Source organism: Rana temporaria, chromosome 9, assembly GCF_905171775.1.
Source record: "Rana temporaria chromosome 9, aRanTem1.1, whole genome shotgun sequence".
In the NCBI taxonomy this organism is placed as follows: Eukaryota; Metazoa; Chordata; class Amphibia; order Anura; family Ranidae; genus Rana; species Rana temporaria.
This window is the reverse complement of record NC_053497.1, coordinates 102,485,656-102,504,846: the sequence shown is the minus strand read 5'-3', so window position 1 is coordinate 102,504,846 and position 19,191 is coordinate 102,485,656. Positions and strand designations below refer to the sequence as shown.

The 19,191-nt window shown below is 46.3% G+C and overlaps 2 protein-coding genes and 5 non-coding genes across 9 annotated transcripts in view; 1 reads left to right on the top strand and 6 right to left on the bottom strand.

Annotated features, from left to right (window-relative positions):
- Nucleotides 1–2,406: 2,406 nt before the first annotated feature.
- On the bottom strand, nt 2,407–8,011 carry LOC120913791 (60S ribosomal protein L7a). Its single transcript, XM_040324005.1, has 7 exons — nt 7,870–8,011; nt 7,494–7,643; nt 6,090–6,230; nt 5,829–5,908; nt 4,495–4,625; nt 4,244–4,313; nt 2,407–2,563 (listed from the first exon to the last, which is right to left on the bottom strand). Exons 5-7 carry the CDS (start codon nt 4,590–4,592, stop codon nt 2,459–2,461), a joined length of 273 nt encoding a protein of 90 aa, XP_040179939.1. The 5' UTR covers nt 4,593–4,625; nt 5,829–5,908; nt 6,090–6,230; nt 7,494–7,643; nt 7,870–8,011; the 3' UTR covers nt 2,407–2,458.
- Nucleotides 4,380–4,454, bottom strand: LOC120914794. The gene has a single exon (XR_005743801.1). It is a non-coding gene; the product is annotated as a small nucleolar RNA SNORD36 (small nucleolar RNA).
- On the bottom strand, nt 4,704–4,777 carry LOC120914789. The gene has a single exon (XR_005743796.1). It is a non-coding gene; the product is annotated as a small nucleolar RNA SNORD36 (small nucleolar RNA).
- LOC120914792 lies at nt 5,973–6,047 on the bottom strand. The gene has a single exon (XR_005743799.1). It is a non-coding gene; the product is annotated as a small nucleolar RNA SNORD36 (small nucleolar RNA).
- On the bottom strand, nt 6,296–6,367 carry LOC120914797. Its single transcript, XR_005743804.1, has one exon. It is a non-coding gene; the product is annotated as a small nucleolar RNA SNORD24 (small nucleolar RNA).
- Nucleotides 8,012–8,063: 52 nt separating the features above from the next.
- On the bottom strand, nt 8,064–8,130 carry LOC120914800. Its single transcript, XR_005743807.1, has one exon. It is a non-coding gene; the product is annotated as a small nucleolar RNA SNORD24 (small nucleolar RNA).
- A 1,872-nt stretch (nt 8,131–10,002) lies between these two features.
- The window catches only part of MED22 (mediator complex subunit 22), a 38,950-nt gene continuing 29,761 nt past the window's right edge, over nt 10,003–19,191 (top strand). For 2 of the 3 annotated variants that reach the window (XM_040324003.1, XM_040324000.1), the window contains exon 1: nt 10,003–10,077. The gene's annotated coding sequence lies outside the window, so the exon portion shown is untranslated. The remainder of the gene's footprint in view (nt 10,078–19,191) is intronic. The other variant, XM_040324004.1, reaches the window with a different exon arrangement.

The window sequence follows — 19,191 nt, the reverse complement described above, 5'->3', positions numbered from 1 at the left end:
AGCACCTAAGCTGGCTATTCAGAACCCCCAGCAGCGCCACTCATCCCATTCCCCCACCAAGGAGTAAGGAGGAACAACAAAAAAAAAAAAAAACACATGGGAGAGAAAAAGAGAAAGAATTAGAAAGCACAAGAAAGATGGCCAGAGAGGGACAGGGAGAAATAAAAAAAAATTAGGATAGAGATAAAAAGAAAGGCGAACAGAGAAATACATGCTAAAATGTACCATAAGTAAGGGGTTTTAATACTGTAAAAGTGGAAGGGACATGGGAGCGCTAAATGTCCACGGGTTAGGGGCGAAAGTCGCTTGTCTGTTCTTGGATGCCAACAACCCACGCTCCAAAAATGTTGCTGTTAGGGGTCCCCACAACTTGGGATATTTTATCAAGAGGTCACAACACTAGTGAGGTTGAGGACCACTGTTAAAGAAATTGTTCTAAGAAGGTATTGTACCAATCTCCCTAAAGCAAGGCTTAATCACACCCATCCTAAAGAAACCCAACCTCGACCCCAACCACCGCAGACTGATAACAAGCTTTAAGATTATCTCCAAGATTGAGAAAGCAGAAGAAATCCAACGCCATTTGGACACCCACAAACTCCTGGACCCACTACAATCAGGCTTCCGCCCAGGCCATGGCACTTCTCAAAGAATGGGATGACTTTCAAAGCAGCATTCGATAACAGATCACAAAACTCATTTATCTTAAAAGTAGCCGGAGTCACAGACTCAGACCTACCCTGGTCCACATTCCTAGAAAATCGTTCAGAGAGTGAAACTAGGAGCCTTTGCTTCGGAAACACGGACCATTTCCTGCCGAGTGCCTCAAGGACCACCCTTGTCACCTGTGCTTTTCAAAATCTACCTCTGCCCACTCCTCAAAAATCAGCGAACAGGACCTGTGCTACCACTCCTACGCCGATGACACTCAACTTGACTTTCGCATCACCAAAAAATCTGACCAATATCAGTTAGAAAAATGCCTGGCATTGATTGATGATTGGATGACAGAGCTCCCTCAAACTCACTGGATCCAAAACAGAACTTCTCCACGCAAACCAAAAGACGAAAGCTAGGACCTCATGGACACCACCCACCATCCTTGGACAGATCACCCCCCCCCAGCACCAAAGTCAAAATCCTCCGAGTCATCTTTGACTCAGATGTCAATGGATGCACAAATAGGATCAGTAGTCAGTGAATCCCACCATCTTCACCTACACCTCCACTTCATTACGGCAGAGGATAAGCGGGAGTAGTCGGAACAAATCAATTCTCAACTACACAAACTCCCTCTACTTAGGACTACCTAAATACCAGATTTCATGACTACAAGTCTTCCAGAACACGGCAGCCCGACTGGTAACAGGGAAAACCCTGGGACTCATCACCCCGTCCCTGAGGACCCTCCATTGGCTTACCGTAAAGCATCAGGTGACATTCAAGACCCTCTGCCTCACCCACAAATGTACACAAGGAAAGGCCCCTCAATACTTATGCGAGAAAATAAAAAACTACCCCACCAATCGCAGTCTTCGATCAACCAACCAAAACCTCCACATCCCCAAATCCCACCACAAATCTAAGGAAGATCGAAGATTTGCAGTCCAAGGAACACGGCTATGGAACGCTCTTCCCACAAACATCCACATGGAAGAAAACCAATCAGGCCTTCAGGTGAAAAAAAAAAACACTTCAATACCCACCTCTTCTGAAGTATAAGGACAACACATGGAAATAAGCGCCTTGAGGAAATTTAGTTTAACATTTGTAGCGCTAAACAAGTTACTATCAGACTGCATGGTATAGTATTGCTAACAAGATTAAATATGCAACACTCCTAGAAGAGTGTTGCAGACTACTCCATCCCTCACCCGCTTGCGCTGGCACCCTGTCTGCATGCCATTAACCCACATTTTTATCTGGTGTGAGGGGGGCTCCCACCTGAACACAGGGCAGGACTTGGGAGCTTGACCAAATGTGAGTTATGGGACGGCTCCACTAGAGCCTCCGCTACCACAGGGATAGTTGCTTTTCCAGTGGAGGAGCCTTAGGGAACACCAAAAAAGGTTATGGGGAGGAAAGGTCCCTAGTATGATAAAACACCCCCAAAAACTGCGTGGATCGCCTTGGGCACAATCAGCAGGTCAGATTATTAGAATGCTATAGCCACTAGCAATGATTACTGTGTTCTCCCAGGGTGGACAACTGGCCCTTGGGCCCCACCCTGCGAAGGCACAAAAGCAACACAGGAGGCATTCTACCCCCCCCCCCCCATATCAACTGACTATTGATGGGGATATAAAGCAAGTTCTAACATCTATGGCCAGCTTTACTTGTACAAATCTTTCACAAATCTTAGCCTTTGTGTAAAAAAACAAAAAAAAAAAAACAAACACACATAAGCAACATTGAGGAAGTTTTATTATGTACAGAACAAGACACACGCCCAGTACATTTAGCCCAGTTTTGTGGCCAGTTCCCTGGCCTTTGCCTTCTCCAGCTTGGCAATTCTGGCCACAGACTTGGGCCCCAGGATTCCTCCGCCCCAGTGACGACGGATCTGCAGGAAGAAAATAAATATGTTATAAAATATAATTAAATTCCGAATAAGATTAAACACTACATACAATAAAGTGCACCAGAAGACAATTTAAGTTTACAAACAGCACAGACAAGGATAAAGGCATTTCATGGTTTTATTGCAGTCTGTGGCCCCCATTAAGGATATTTACAGCATTTGTCCTGCTGGGACTAAGCAATTGGTACTTCAAAGTTTTGAGTTGTCGCCAGAAGGCGAGGGGGAAACACTTGACAATTGCTCTGGGATTTGCCTCATTTGAAATATTTTGTCTACAGGACAGGAAGCAAACCTCTACATAATGGGTCACAGATTGCAAAATTGGCAATGTTTACGTCAATTTTTTATTTTTTAAAAATTTAAGACATTTAAGATATGCCTTAGCACAAAATACAAGAGCCAATGTGAATTTACAGAGCTAGACCATATCCAATAAATATAAAGTTATAGAAATACATAGACTGCTCGGTGCCTTATCTTCTGAAAATACTAGATGACTGGTCACCATGCTGACACAGCTTTAGTGCAATTGACCCAGAAGTAAACAAACAGATTGGGTGATATCAGCTCACCCACTTTCCTGGTCTGAATATTTAACAGTCAGGCAACCATGCTTTTAAGAATTAGAATAGGTCTGCAATGGCAGACAGGCCTAGGGCTCATGCATTTGAGCAAATATAAATAATGTATTGTACATTCTATGCAATCATCTGAGGAAATTTGTAGCCCACAAATTGTGCTTGCTTTTACAAACCAACTTGACACATTTATATGCTAGAAGCAGATTTCATCCCCAGAAATTAACTGACCGAGCAAACATCTTAAAAAGCAGCAGAAAGGAATTTAATGTGGAAGTAAACCCTCCTATTGTTTTCAGCCAAGGAAGCTGCCATCTTGGCCTCTGTTTAATCTACAACTGCAATGATGCTGCACGTGATCAGTTATGACACTAGCTATTGAATGGTTTAACAATCTGGTTGAGAGCACAACCAATAGGAGTGTTACATTCCAGCATGTGCCGGAAATGTGACTTATTTGAAACGGTTAAATGGACGGGTTTATTTCCACTTTAATGTAGCAATGTAAGCAATCCTTTAAGATCTTTGAGTAACCAGGGAATTTAGAACACTTGCACAATTTGATTTTGTGCATCACAAAAAGTGCCAATTCATCAGCAACTTGCCTGTGTAAAATGTATTCAAGCGCATTGATTGGAACTGCAGTTCTCCCCAAAAAATTAAAGTGGTTGTGTTTGGATGGAAAGACTGACACCCAAGCACATTCAGATGTCCGGCACACAATTCATATAAGCAGTAACAGTTTAACACCAAGAGGAATTTTCCTGCATAAGGAGCTCTAGTCAGTGCAGGCAGCCATATATAGGACTGCCACATGCTTATGAACAGATTACAACATAATTCACAATTAGATGTGAGGGGCTGTGAAATAAAATTTCTTCATATCTAGATTACACATTTCTGATGAAGAAAAAGCTTTTCTGTATAATACACACTGTTATGACTAAAAGATTTTAAGGCAAATGCGATTTCAATCATCCCAGCAACAGACAAGCATGCACAACAGAATATTTATAATATATATATATATATATATATATATATATATAAATAAATAAAAATGTCACTTTAGCCCAACTTTTACCTCATCATGTCTGTCATTGTAGTTGGTCTTTACTGCTTCCACCAGTTTGGCAAGAGATCCTTTGTCTTCACTGTAAAAGGAAAGTAAGTGAGTGTAGGTCTACCACACAGGGTTTATAATTAAACACAAATCCTTGGCTGCTCAGGGTTAAAAAGCTCTAAAACCACACGGTGAGATTTCAGGTGAAGAAATTCTAGTTGCATCATTGCCAGAAACATGCAAGACTCTGCAAGCAAGAATACGATACTTACGGATTGACTTGTGTGAAAGCGACGCTGGTGCACGTCTTTCTGTGTACTAGGCGGCCCAGCCTGGCTTTGCCCTTGATGATGCAGTAGGGCACTCCCATCTTCCGACACAAGGCAGGGAGGAAGACCACAAGCTGGAGGACAAAAAAAAGATTACATGAGACCATGCTCTAGAAGACAGCGCTGTGACCACCCAGAAGGCTGTGACCACAATTGCTCAGGGTTAAAAAGCTCAAATTTACTCTTCACAGTAGAATCAGGTGAAGAAATTCTTACATCATTGCAATCTATGGTCGCTAAAGTCAAAGCACACATTAAATGTCAAGTCTCAGAACTCAAACCTGAAACTCCGAAATTGATATTCACATTTTTAGGTCCACTAAAACAGATGTACCAATTGTGGGGGGGGGGGGGGGGGGAAGGAGAAGTGGGAATTTTATCGATTCCCAAAATTAGGGTATTTAACTCACTAAAGCCACAGTTTAAATATTAGTAGAGCCGTGTTTTGTATTAACATTGTAGACTCAGTCAGCCCCTTTTCAGAACAATTCACAGAACTAGCACTTGTAATATATGCCGTCTTGGCAGGCCTTTCATATAAGGTTAAAGTGGAGGTTTACCCAAAAAACAAGTATTTACCATTAAATCCAGCATACTGCCGACATGTACAGTATGCTGTTTTTTCGCTTTACATACCGTATTATAGGTATTTCTTCCCCCGGCTTCCGGGTAGTGAATCCCACGGGACTGGGCGTTCCTATTTAAGACTAAGTTATTGACGTATGACAAAAGCTTGCCCCCGGCGCGTCACCAGTTTCCGAAAAAAGCCAAACGTCGGTGCGCAGGCGCCGTATAGCGCTGTCTCGCAGTTTAGCTTCTTTCGGCAACTCGTGACGAGCATTAAGCGCAGTGGAAAGCTTTTGTCTTCACGTCAATCACTTAGCCTCGAATAGTAACACCCAGTCCCGCAGGATTCACTAACCGGAAGCCAGGGGAAGAAAATACCTATACTACGGTATGTAAAGCGGGGAAAAAAAACAGCATACTGTACATGTCGGCAGTATGCTGGATTTAATGGTAAATACTTGTTTTTAGGGTGAACCTCCACTTTAAACCCGTTTATCCAAGTGCAAATAGTTTGTGTCTTTTGCATTGACCTTAAACAAAAGAACTTTCCACTGACCTTCATTTGATTTGTTTATGTATTAATGCAAGCTGATCACTACACCCACCCCCTTTGCCAAAAGTTGTTTGCGCTTTGTGACAATCATTGCTCGAAGTGGGACAACTGTCCAGCTACAAATCAGCCCAGAATAGCAACCCAATGTTGTACACACCTCAATGGGATCCACATCATGGGCGATCACCACCAGTTGGGCTTTCTTGTTCTCCACCAGAGTGGTCACTGTGTTGACACCTGCAAAGATTGACACGTGTCAGCTGGTCACATGTTAAAGGGCCTAGCATCAGAAATAGCAGTCAATGCTCAGGGTTAAAAAGCTCATGTTAAGATCCACATAATTTTTTCAGGTGAAGAAATTCAGACATCATTGCAGTGACAGAAAAACAGCATCCCACATGCAGCCAATACAACCCACCTGCTCTGACAACCGGGGGCCTCTTGGTAGGAACATCTGGTTTACCAGCAGCTTTCTGCTCTGCACGGGCCAGCAAACGTTTCTTCTTCTCTTGCTTGGTTTCTGGTCTGTACTTGTGTGCCAGTTTAAAGAGCTGAGTGGCTGTAGGAGAAAACAATTAGTTTTCATTCACATCAGATGAACCCTCACCTATAGGCCTCAGTCTGTGCATCAGGGATCTTGGTGGAAGAGTGTAATCACAGCTCTCAGATAGCAAATATTATGTATCATCATGTGCACAGACCCAATTTAATTCCCACAAGCAAACATTTGTTACACAACTACTTTATAAAAATGTTAAAGCAGAATCAGACATGTGCAGATCCTTCCAAGCCATGATTCCTGGAAGAGTAGAAATAAGTCAGCAATGGCAGACCCATCTTCAGAAAAGTTTCCAATAAAGGAGAACAATCTAAACCTCTAGGAGTTGGCATATTGCTAAACAAAAAAGGTCTCCTGTACCTAAAAACACTGATGCCTTTTTGGCAATTTTTAGCTTTCAGCGCTGTCACACTTTGAATGACTATTGCGGTCATTAAACACCAACCAAATTTTTATAATTTTCTTCCCACAAATAGAGCTTGTTTGGTGGCATTTGATCACCTCTGCAGATTTTTGCACTTACCAAAAATAAAAAACTGATGGGCAGCACCGAGGGGCATGCACTGATAATCAATGTGCCGATTATCAGCACAGAACCCCAGCCCCACACCACGATCTGTGTTACAGTGTGTGGGCTCGGGCTGGCTTTTTATCCTGATCAAGTCATGACATCCATTTAGGATAACTAAACCACTTTGCTGCCATCATATTGCTATATGGCGGGTGGCAAGTGGTTAAAGGATAAGACCACCTTTTGTAACATGTTACTCCCATAGTCAGGGTGCAACATGTTACAAATGCACCATCCCTCACCTGCATGATTCAGTGCTCTGTGAATGGGAAAACTAAAAGTACCGACAGCCTTTGCAGCTGTGGGTTTGTAGTTCTAAACTACCACTGCATTGTTAAGGACTCTGGTAGGCCATTGATTCTTCCTGTCAAGAGTAAATGCCTGCCCCTATCAGAGGTAAGGACAAGCAGTCTCTGCAGGACTGTGGCATTACACCCATGTCCTGTTGATCATGAATGCAATGCTTTACATGCCAAAAAAAAAGGGGTGGGCCCCCCCCATTATTTTTGTAAAAGTGAACTTCTCCAAATTCTCAGTACATGTCATCTAGAAAATATTCAGCTTATGTCCAACAAGGATGTGGGTTAAGGGTCTTAGGAATCTGGTGTCCTAGGCCCAAAGTGTCTTTAGATACTATACGCAGCCACTGTAAACAAACCCTCATCCTATCTGCAAGCAGCACCCTCAGTCACCTGTCTGTCGGTCCAGAGCCTGGGTGAACTGGTTGATTGCTGGTGGGACCTTCAGGCGTTTGTACAGGATGGATCGCTGACGCTGAAGCCTGATGTAGCGAGGCCATTTCACGAAGCGGGTGAGATCTCTTTTGGGTTGGATGTCTTGGCCTGCAGGTAATAAAAACGGATTAACAGTGTGGAAATACTACTGTACCTTCAACAGAAGCATCTAGGACTACAGAGGACTTAGGCTCTCTGGTCAAGCTGAATGCAACGCTATGGCGGAGCATCTCACAACACTGAGTAGCACAGTAACCTACAGCAAAACCCTACATTTTCCAGTGCGATGACCCCTGACTGGCCGTCGCCATGGATTCTCAGGCAACTCACTCACCAATGCCGAAGTTCTTGGGCCTCTTCTCGAACAGAGGGTTCACCACCTTCTTGGCTTCAGCCTTCTTGACCACAGAAGGGGCCGGAGCCACCTTCTTCCCCTTGGCCTTCTTTCCTTTAGGCTGGTGGAGGACAGAGATGGACAATTAGTACAACGATGGCACATCACCCTACCAGGGGCACAGCACCTACAGACGCATCAGTGATCTTGGTGGGTAGTGTAATCACAGATCAGATAGCAAATATTGTGTCATCATTTGCATCTTTAGGGACTCACCCAGGAAGTTACTACAAGGAGCTAAAAAACATGACAAATCCCAGTCATTGACATGAACCCAGGATTGTGTTGGGGCAGGATGAGGGTTCATCACCAAGCATCCAAGGGTTAACATTTTCCTTTGAAATTCCTTTTTTTTTTTTTTTTTTTTAATAGTGACCATTCACTCACATGTGCTACATAAATAGGTGGACTTCATTCTAAAGCGGTGGTCTCCAAACTGCAGCCCGGGGGCCAGATGTGGCACTTTGCTTGTTTTTATCTGGCCCTTGGGGCACCATTTCATTTACCGATAGCAACAGGGCACAGTTCCTCCCAACAATAGGGCACGATTCCTCCCAATGACACCTATGATAGGGCACAATTTATCTCAATGACACCAAAGATGGTATACCATTACTCCCACTGAAATGGGGCATTATGTTTTTCACACTGTCAGGACCTTTTCTACTTCCAATAGCCACAGTCTGACCCCCCTGAAGTTTAAAGGGCAGTAAACTGGCCCTTTGTTTAGAAACCCCCTATTCTGCAACATAACAGCACTATACAGGCAGACTTAAACTGCAGACGACAACAGGAAGTGAGAGGAAATCTACCCCTAGGAAGGGAAATTCACTCCTGTAAGAGTTATGGGGGAAAAAAAAGTGTCTACTGAAGGTTCATCACCAAGGCTTGTTTCCACAACAAACCAAAGTTTTCAAAATCCAATTGTCATTGGGACAAAGTGAGGTGTAGTCTTCTGAACGGGGCACAGAAATGCTACCCAAAAAGCTTACAACTTTTTATCGCTGGAGCCACGCTAAATTGTTATTCTTGTTCTGACTTACAGATTCAACCTAACAAACCTACTACTCCCCCCATCATGTATGTAACCCGGGACCACCTGTAGTGTGATCTGGGCATATAACACTGTATTGTCTACACACTGATCATGTGCAGATCAATGGACATGGTGTGATTAAACCCTCAGCAAACCTAGAAACGTCACCAACACAGTCGAACCCTAAATCCCCGTGTACAGAGCCTACAGCTTCTGGGGGAAGGCCCAGGCATTAGTAGCTGTATAAAGGAACCAGATCTAGGGAAACATCCCGTGATTTAAAGAACAGCACTGTACATCACACACAGCAGAAGGCCTGATCACATACTGACACACTGCAGCAACCATACACACACTGCACAGACCACCATGTGGAGGAGAGGCAGCACACTGTAGAGTATACAGAGAACACACACAATGCCTGAACACATACCGTCACATATAGCTGACTGCAGCCAGGAACAGACTATACAGAGCACACAATGAGGGGGCCGTACACAGCCCTGAGCCGGGCGCCATCCCTCATTGCCGGCACTGTACAGCCCGCTCTCCTCCCCATATCCCCGGCAGTGTGGAGGAAATGACTAGGAGAACACAGCAGCCCAACGCTAAGCTCCGAGCCGGGCACAACAACAGAGGATGGCGGCAGATAGAGAAGGCCGCAGAGGCGCACAGCACTCACCATGGCGGACGGGGGAGAGAAAGGAAGAGGAGAGAATTCTGGGTAATATAAGTATCCCGGACCGGATGACGCGATATCTCGCCTACATCACTGGGAGGAGCGCCATCTAGCGGCTGATGAGTGGGGGAGCAGCGCTTTCTCTATGGCCGTGGGGTTAAAGAGCGCCATCTGCTGGAAGTTGAGAGGGAGTGCAGGTTCAGGACACTGCTCTCAGCGCAGCGCCGATGTCACACCTGGACGCACTCGAGTCTAAACCAATCACCTTCTTTCATGTACAACTGCTGCACAAAATCTGCGCTGCCCCTTTAAGGCTCTATGCCCGCCTGTTCTGGTGAGGCAATAGATCAGCGCGGAGAGGGCGGGGTTCCGGGTGGTGAGTGTCAGTGCGGCTGTAGTCGGTGGACGGAGCGAATAGAAGGGGTGTGAGGAGATCTGGGCACAGCTTCCATCCTAAAATGCTATAAGGCAGTGGTTATCAACCCTGTCCTGCAGGGCCCACTAACAGGCCAGGTTTTATGTATTACCTTGGGGAGATGCAGTCTAGAATACTGCAATCACTGAGCAGCAAATGATATCACCTGTGATGTATTTCAGTTATCCTGCAAACCTGGCCTGTTAGTGGGCCCTGCAGGACAGGGTTGATGACCAATGCTATAGTAAGGCATCAGAGCTGTGTTATAGTGTTTGGAAGTATAAGAGTGTTGGGTCACTACACTGCCCAGCATCACCCGCTCTGTACACCGAGAACGCTGTGCGTTATCAATTGCTGCAATAGCGCGCCAATTCTTACACTTTTCACATACATGTAAAAATCTACATTTATTTTTTTGCTAGAATATTGGTTAGAACCCCCCAAACTATATATATTTATATTAGCAGAGACCATAGGGAATACAATGGTGTTTTTTTAAATGCAATCTTTTGGGGGAAAAAATACACTTTAATGAATAATAAAAAAAAGTAGGGATGCACCAATGCCGTATATATATATTTTTTTTCACCGAATATGAGTACTGATATTTTTTTGCAGGTATTCTCCGATACCTATTGCCTAGGAAGAGGGGTGGTTTGGGAGGTGGCAGGGGGTTGTTGTTTGGGAGTTTGGTAATGACAGGGTGAAAGAGGAGGGGTAAGTGAGAGTGGGGTGAAATAGGGATTGTGAGGTGGGAGCTTTGGTATGGAAAAGGCTGTGATTGCTGGGTGGAAGAGGACGGGGATAGGAGAGTAAGGCCCCTTTCACATTGGGGCGTTTTTCATGCGGTACAGCGCTAAAAATAGCGCTGCTATACCGCATGAAAAATCATGCCCTGTAGTCTTCAATGTGAAAGCCCGAAGGCTTTCACACTGAAGCGGTGCGCTAGCAGGAACGCTCCAAAAGTCCTGCTAGCCGCATCTTTACCGCGGTATAGGAGCAGTGTGTTCACTGCTCCTATACCGCGCCTTCCCATTGAAATTAAAAACTCACCGCTAGCGCCCGAATATCGCGGTAAATACGACGGTATAGCCGCGCTACAAATAGCGTGGCTATACCGTCACCGAGGCTGCACGCCTCAGTGTGAAAGCAGCCTTATAGGGAGACATGGGAGCAGAGGTGACAGCTGGTAGCGGGAAGGAGGAGGAGGCAACAGGCAGAAATGACTGCAGGGATGGTACAGGGAGAGAGCCAGAGACTGCAGGCATGGTACAGGGCGAGAGCCAGAGACTGCAGGCATGGTACAGGGTGAGAGCCAGAGACTGCAGGCATGGTACAGGGCGAGAGCCAGAAACTGCAGGCATGGTACAGGGCGAGATCCAGAGACTGCAGGCATGGTACAGGGCGAGAGCCAGAGACTGCAGGCATGGTACAGGGCGAGAGCCAGAGACTGCAGGCATGGTACAGGGCGAGAGCCAGAGACTGCAGGCATGGTACAGGGCGAGAGCCAGAGACTGCAGGCATGGTACAGGGCGAGAGCCAGAGACTGCAGGCATGGTACAGGGCGAGAGCCAGAGACTGCAGGCATGGTACAAGGCGAGAGCCAGAGACTGCAGGCATGGTACAGGGCGAGAGCCAGAGACTGCAGGCATGGTACAGGGCCAGAGACTGCAGGCATGGTACAAGGCGAGAGCCAGAGACTGCAGGCATGGTACAGGGCGAGAGCCAGAGACTGCAGGCATGGTACAGGGCGAGAGCCAGAGACTGCAGGCATGGTACAGGGCGAGAGCCAGAGACTGCAGGCATGGTACAGGGCGAGAGCCAGAGACTGCAGGCATGGTACAGGGCGAGAGCCAGAGACTGCAGGCATGGTACAGGGCGAGAGCCAGAGACTGCAGGCATGGTACAGGGCGAGAGCCAGAGACTGCAGGCATGGTACAGGGCGAGAGCCAGAGACTGCAGGCATGGTACAGGGCGAGAGCCAGAGACTGCAGGCATGGTACAGGGCGAGAGCCAGAGACTGCAGGCATGGTACAGGGCGAGAGCCAGAGACTGCAGGCATGGTACAGGGCGAGAGCCAGAGACTGCAGGCATGGTACAGGGCGAGAGCCAGAGACTGCAGGCATGGTACAGGGCGAGAGCCAGAGACTGCAGGCATGGTACAGGGCGAGAGCCAGAGACTGCAGGCATGGTACAGGGCGAGAGCCAGAGACTGCAGGCATGGTACAAGGCGAGAGCCAGAGACTGCAGGCATGGTACAGGGCGAGAGCCAGAGACTGCAGGCATGGTACAGGGCCAGAGACTGCAGGCATGGTACAAGGCGAGAGCCAGAGACTGCAGGCATGGTACAGGGCGAGAGCCAGAGACTGCAGGCATGGTACAGGGCGAGAGCCAGAGACTGCAGGCATGGTACAGGGCGAGAGCCAGAGACTGCAGGCATGGTACAGGGCGAGAGCCAGAGACTGCAGGCATGGTACAGGGCGAGAGCCAGAGACTGCAGGCATGGTACAGGGCGAGAGCCAGAGACTGCAGGCATGGTACAGGGCGAGAGCCAGAGACTGCAGGCATGGTACAGGGCGAGAGCCAGAGACTGCAGGCATGGTACAGGGCGAGAGCCAGAGACTGCAGGCATGGTACAGGGCGAGAGCCAGAGACTGCAGGCATGGTACAGGGCGAGAGCCAGAGACTGCAGGCATGGTACAGGGCGAGAGCCAGAGACTGCAGGCATGGTACAGGGCGAGAGCCAGAGACTGCAGGCATGGTACAGGGCGAGAGCCAGAGACTGCAGGCATGGTACAGGGCGAGAGCCAGAGACAGCAGGCATGGTACAGGGCGAGAGCCCGGATCCAGTGCTCTGTGTGGGGAGACAGGGCTTGTGGGCTGTTAAGCTGGGGCAGGCCTGCACCTTGCGATGCCACTGGAAAGGGGGGGGGGGGGCGGGGATGGCACTGTCCGGAGGGGAGGAGGAGGCGGTCCTCTTTCAAGCGACGTCACTTCCGGTACCGGTTTCCAGAATCAGAGCATTTTCGTGAGTAACGAAACTCGCGAAAATGGCTAGTATCGGTGCTTTCCTAGTATATACCTATATTTTTTATATAATATGAAAGCTGTTACGCTGAGTAGATACCTAACATGTCATGCTTTGGAATGACAACAAACGATGGTACTTTAAATTATCTATAGGTGAGGCTTTAAAAGCAGGTAACCAGTTTAGATTTACACAGGAGATCTGGTGCTAGAAGTTTAGCTCTCACTCTGAGGATTGCGGTGATACCACACGTGTGGTATGATCGCTGTTTACATATGTGTGCGGGACCGATGTGTGTGTTCACCACTGCGTGTGAGCACAGGGTGACGGGTGCTCTTTATACATTTTGTAGTTTACATTTTTTTACAGTGTTTTGGAAAAAAAAAAAAAATATATATATATATATATTTTTTTTTATAACTTATTGCTGTCACCCCACTCTCTCCTTTGGGTGGGCCCCAGTGAAGCTGATCAGACACAGATCGGTCACTTCACTGGCCGCTATGCAGCCTGTAAACAAAGAACCAGATGCGGCTGTGACGAAAAAGGTCGCTTCCTGGTTCTGACGTCACACAATGGACAGAACACTTTCAGTTCCTCTCACTGTGAGGCTGGAGATGGATGCCGTCGGCCGCATTGATACCGGGCTTCCCGTTCACCTTACCGGTAATGGTGTCGGGAACGGGGTGGGACCCCATTCTGCTACCGGTTAAAATAAATTCAGTGGCTGCCCAGCCACTTGGGTTACTTCTACCTGAAAGAGAATCACCAGCTGTAAAAAATGACACCGGGGTCATGGTTGTAGCCTCAAACATAATCCCGGTATAACCGCTTTCCTGCCGCAGTGTATATATGCTGTGGCTAATAGGGAAGCAGTTAAAATGTTATTTTGTGTACAAAGTTGCATTTGCATGCATTTATGGTGTGCACACATTGATGTGTGTTTGTGGTGTGGGGAAATGCAGTATTCTGCACTGGCTGGTTCACATTAGGAATTGTACAGAAGCGCGCTGCATGTTCCCAGTGTGGTGCCATTTCAGCCCATTCATTGTGAAAGAACTTAAGTCACACTCACTGCACCAAATGTAATGCATGCACTATGTTTGGGAACACACTGCAACTGGATTGTGTGGTACTTCTGTACCATGTGATCTGGTGCAGATAAACACGAAGGGCCAATTCACACTGTGATGGCCTGTCTGTCGCCACAGGGACACACAGGAAACAGCTTTTTCCTATGTGTCCCATTCACACTGCAACGCAGCCTAGTGCTGTGCTAAAATGCATACAGGTTGCATTTTATCGCAGCGCACCAGCTCAAATTGCACTGCAATGTCGGGCAGGGCTGCCCGGCATTGCAGTGAATAAAGTGTACATTTTGTACACTTCAAATAAAGCTGGTACAAAAAAAAAAGAAAAACAGTGATGATGCAGTATGCTGAATCGTGAACCACACTGCCTCCTAGCCAGCTGGCAAAGCAGAGCTGCTGGAGTGCTGAATCGCTTTGGCTGCTCTGCAATAACGGTGTGAACTGGCCCTCAGGACTCTTTCACGCGGGAATGCAAGGCAGTGAACCCACATTCCATGCACATTTCTTGTGTGATCTGCAGCGGGCGCCAATATAATCCTAACAAATGCAGATCACAAATGCCATGTGTTTATCTGCACCAGATGGTATGGTACTGCAGTACAATGTGATCTGGGCATACACTTTGTGAGAGCTGATTGAAGGAAAGGCACAAACTCCCCTCCACAGAGGCAGAGGAAATGAGAAAATTGCAGAGCAGTGCTTGGAAAATAGACAAGCTCTCTGTTAATCTATTTATAGCAACCTCCCAACACAAATTTTCAGCTGCTTTTATCTCCTGTGTCTGAGAACTTGTCAGAAGTTATCATGCTGATAGCAGAACGGAGAAGCAGAAAGACACGACACTTAGTGCTTTGTCAAGAGATAAGTAAACACTGCATATATATGTGCCCAGGTCAAATTTCATGAATGGATTTACATCCACTTTAAGCTTCGGAAAATTTTAGCCCCTTCAAGGCCAGACAATTTTTTTCTTTTCAGCACTGTGCTACTTTAAGTGGCAATTGCTCAATCATGCAACACTGTACCCAAATGAAATATTAATATATTTTCTTCACACAAATAGAGATTTCTTTTTGGTGGAATTTGATCACCATCTGTACTTTCTTTGTTACAATTTTTTTGGAAAATGCAGAAGTTAAATAAAATGTTCAGTTTGTTTTTTTTATTTTGTTTTCTTTTAAATTTTTTTGTTTTTTTTTCTATCAAAGTAGTTCAATGTCCCCATATAAGCACTGTACTACTCTGGGGGGGAAGATCAGGGATTTTTTTATTTTATTTTTTACATATTACATATTAGATTTGAGCAGCATTTTGGTTTTACGCCAGTTATTCATTCACTTTTCACTGTTGGCTAGCGCTGTAGTTCATTCTTAGAATAAAAAGATGGTGTAAAGATATTCCTAATATCTCTAACCAAAGTTGGCAGGGATTTTTATCTCCTATTTTGATAGTTATTTCTTCTAGGGAGAAACATATTGAAGTGAGATACTTTCTAAGAATAGATGGGGAAGGGGACATAAGGAGTCTATTACAGCTTTTTCATCTGCGGTCCTATCTGGGTTCTTCAGGAGTGCTGTGACTAAATGCCTAAAATTGCCCAAGTATTTTCCATAAGCCAGTGGGTGGCTCAAGTCTAACTTTTTTTGGTGACACAAAGCCATGGGTTTTTATTTTGCAGCATTAACAACCTTGGGCACTGTGCAGGCCAGCCACTGGCATTCTAACAACCGATGAGATTATCTGTTGATGTGGAACAGTGGGAGCCTGCACATCGTCTTAGTTTGCCCCTCTCTGTCAGCATTGGGGTTGTATTATCTGTGTGAGGGAAATAAATTGAAGAGAAATGCTGTAGCATAATAGCCAGTACCAGTGTGCAAAAGGTATAACTGCGTTTTAAAAATAGGTTGCTTTTAATGTTTGGTATCCTACTTTTGTGGATGCTGCCGTGTTATGTACAACTATTACTTTAGCTTTTTACATTTTAAAGTTGTTGTAAAGGCAGAAGTGTGTGTGTGTGTGTGTTTTTTTTTTTATTAATGCATTAAGATAAAAACATTCTCTGTGCAGCAGCCCCTCGAATACTTGCCTGAGCCCATCTCTATCCAGCGATGTTGCAAGAAAGACTTGGCTGTCCTGAACTCCCCTCCTCATTGGCTGAGACAGCAGAGGAGCACCATTGGCTACCGCTGCTGTCGGTCAAAGTCATTGAGCCAATTAAGAGGGAAAGGGGGCCGGGCCGCATCTCTTTGTCTGAATGGGTACATGGAGCAGTGGCTCGGCTCAGGTGCCCCATAGTAAGCTTTGGGGGCACTCAACAAGAGTGAGGGGCCAGAAGCACCAAAGAGGCACCCGTGAAGAGGATGATCCAGGCTGCTCTATGCAAAACCACTGCACAGAGCAGGTAAGTATATTGTGTTTTTTTTTTTAATGAAATAAAAAGCAATACTTAGGGTGTCTCGAGATTGTGCATCATTTTAAGGGTGCCTTGGCTGAAAAAAGATTTAGCAACACTGTTTTCCACACATACCTGCCTGCTTAAGATTGGTAAAAAAATCCTGGCATAAATTTCAAAAACATTATGGTATCTGCAGCATATGATACAGGCATGTGAGACGGTCAGGCCTTTCAAGACACAGTCAAACTGCTTGGCGATGGTCTTGTAGCCCATTCCAGCCTTGTGTAGGTCTACAATCTTGTCCCTGACATCCTTTGACAGCTCTTTGGTCTTGTCCATGGTGGAGAGATTGGAATCTGATTGCTTCTGTGGACAGGTGTCTTTTATACAGGTAACAAGCTGATATTATGAGCACTTCCTTTGGCCGGGTTCACACTAGTCCGACATTGGGAGCTCATGTCGCATGACGTGTGAAAATTAATGTTTCCCTATGGGAGCCATCTTAACTGGTCCAACACATGTTGGAGCGACTTTGGAAATGCTCCCTGTACTATTTTGGTCCGACTTTGATCCTACTTCACTCCATTGAATATCATTGAAGTAGGATCAAAGTCGGCTTGCAGTCTTGCACGCTCCGACTTTGGCATGCGACTTGTACTCTGCTGATCTTGAGGGGGAATTCCACACCAAATTTTAACAAAAAAAAAACGGCATAGGTTACCCTCCAAGAGCATACCAGGCCCATGGGTCTGGTGCGGATTTAAAGGGGAACCCCCTACGCAGAAAAAACGACGTGGGGGTCCCCCCAAAATCCATACCAGACCCGTATCTGAGCAGCAGCCCGGCCGGTCAGGAAAGGGGGTGGGGACGAGCGAGCGCCCCCCCTCCTTAACCGTGCCAGGCCGCATGCCCTCAACATGGGGAGGTAGGTGCTCTGGTGCAGGAGGGCGCCCTGCCCTCATGTTGATGAGGACAGGGCCTCTTCCCGACAACCCTGGCCGCTGGTTGTCGGGGTCTGCAAGCGAGGGGCTTATCGGAATCTGGGAGCCCCCTTTAATAAGGGGGCCCCCAGATACCGCCCCCCCCCACATGAATGAGTATGGGGTACATCATACCCCTACCCATTCACCGGGAGGAAAAGTGTCAAAACAAATAAACACACTACACAGGTTTTAAAAATATTTTATTAGTCAGCTCTGGGGCTCCTCCGACTTCTCCGCACTCCCGGGCTCTTCTTCGCTGTCCCGGGGTGGTCTTCTGTCTTCTCCGCTCTCTTCTTCTGCTCTCCGTTTCCCGGTTCTTCTCCCGCGCTGCACCTCCACTGCTTTCTTCTTTGTAGCTCTTTTACTAGCGGCAGCGGCCAGCCCAGGCTTCCTTGTCGCCTTCTTCCCTCTTCTTTTCTTCCGGTGTTGACTCAACGCTCCCTCCCGCTGTAATGCCGGGTGCGTGGCTCGCACCGATTTATATAGAAAAAAAAAAAATATAGAATGTTCTTGATCCCTTACCTACTGAATGGAGCAAAGGCAGTAATACCAAAAAATTGGAAGAAAGAAAGCGCTCCATCGGTGGAGGAATGGCTTAGAGAGATGGGCAGAATGGGGGAAATGGAGGAATTACTCTCAATTCAAAATTAATATACACCAAACTTTGAAGAGACATGGAGAGTTCAGGAAGACAGAAACCTTTATCAACACTTTAGGTGGGTAGGAGTAACAGAGAAGCATGGCTTTCTTTTTTTGCACAAGTACTTTAGAGACTGGAGCACGGAGGTGGGGTTGGGGCTGTTGCGATAGTCCCCTAATTAGTGCCCTATATTGGGCTAAAGTCTAATACACTCTAACTTTTGCACAAGCACTTTTGAGATTGGAGCGCGGGGGGGGGGGGGTTTAGGGGCTGAAGGTATAGTCTCCCCCCCCTATTAGAGCCCTATATTGGGCAAAAGTTAGGACACTTTGTTAACAATGTTTTTTTTTATCCTGCACAAGTACTTTAGAGACTGGAGCACGGAGATGGTGCTGTTGGTATAGTCCCCCTATTTAGTACCCTATATTGGGCTAAAGTTAAACACACTTTTTCAACAAGGAGGTATTATATTTTTTTGCACAAACACCTCTGAGATTGGAGCAGGAGGGTGGGCTAGGGGCTGAAGGGATAGTCCCCCCCCCCCCCTATATTGGGCAAAATTTAAGACACTTTGTCAATCATGGGGTTTGCTTTTTTTTTTTAACGCACTTATTGAATACTTGTGAGAGGTTTAAACCTTGGCACCATAAATAAAGCATTACACATGGAATAATTTGGGGGCATCATTATGGCATGGGGACAACACAATTCACTTCCCCTTTTTTTTTCTCCTCTATACTCTTTATTTCTTATCTCCCCAGTTCCTCCCACTTCCCTATAAGTATGTATTAAGGAGATCTGGACTGTTTGGCAGAAGAATAAAATTTGGTGAACCCTAGGCCTAGACTGGGGGGGGGGGGGGGGGGGGAAAAAAAAAAAAGTACCCTAGAGTAGATTAGGAGTTCGGGATCAGGAGGCCTCTTACATGCTTTGAATATAGTTAGATAAAGAAAAATACATTGAGACTGGTTTTTAAATTGGGGAAGGGTAGGATA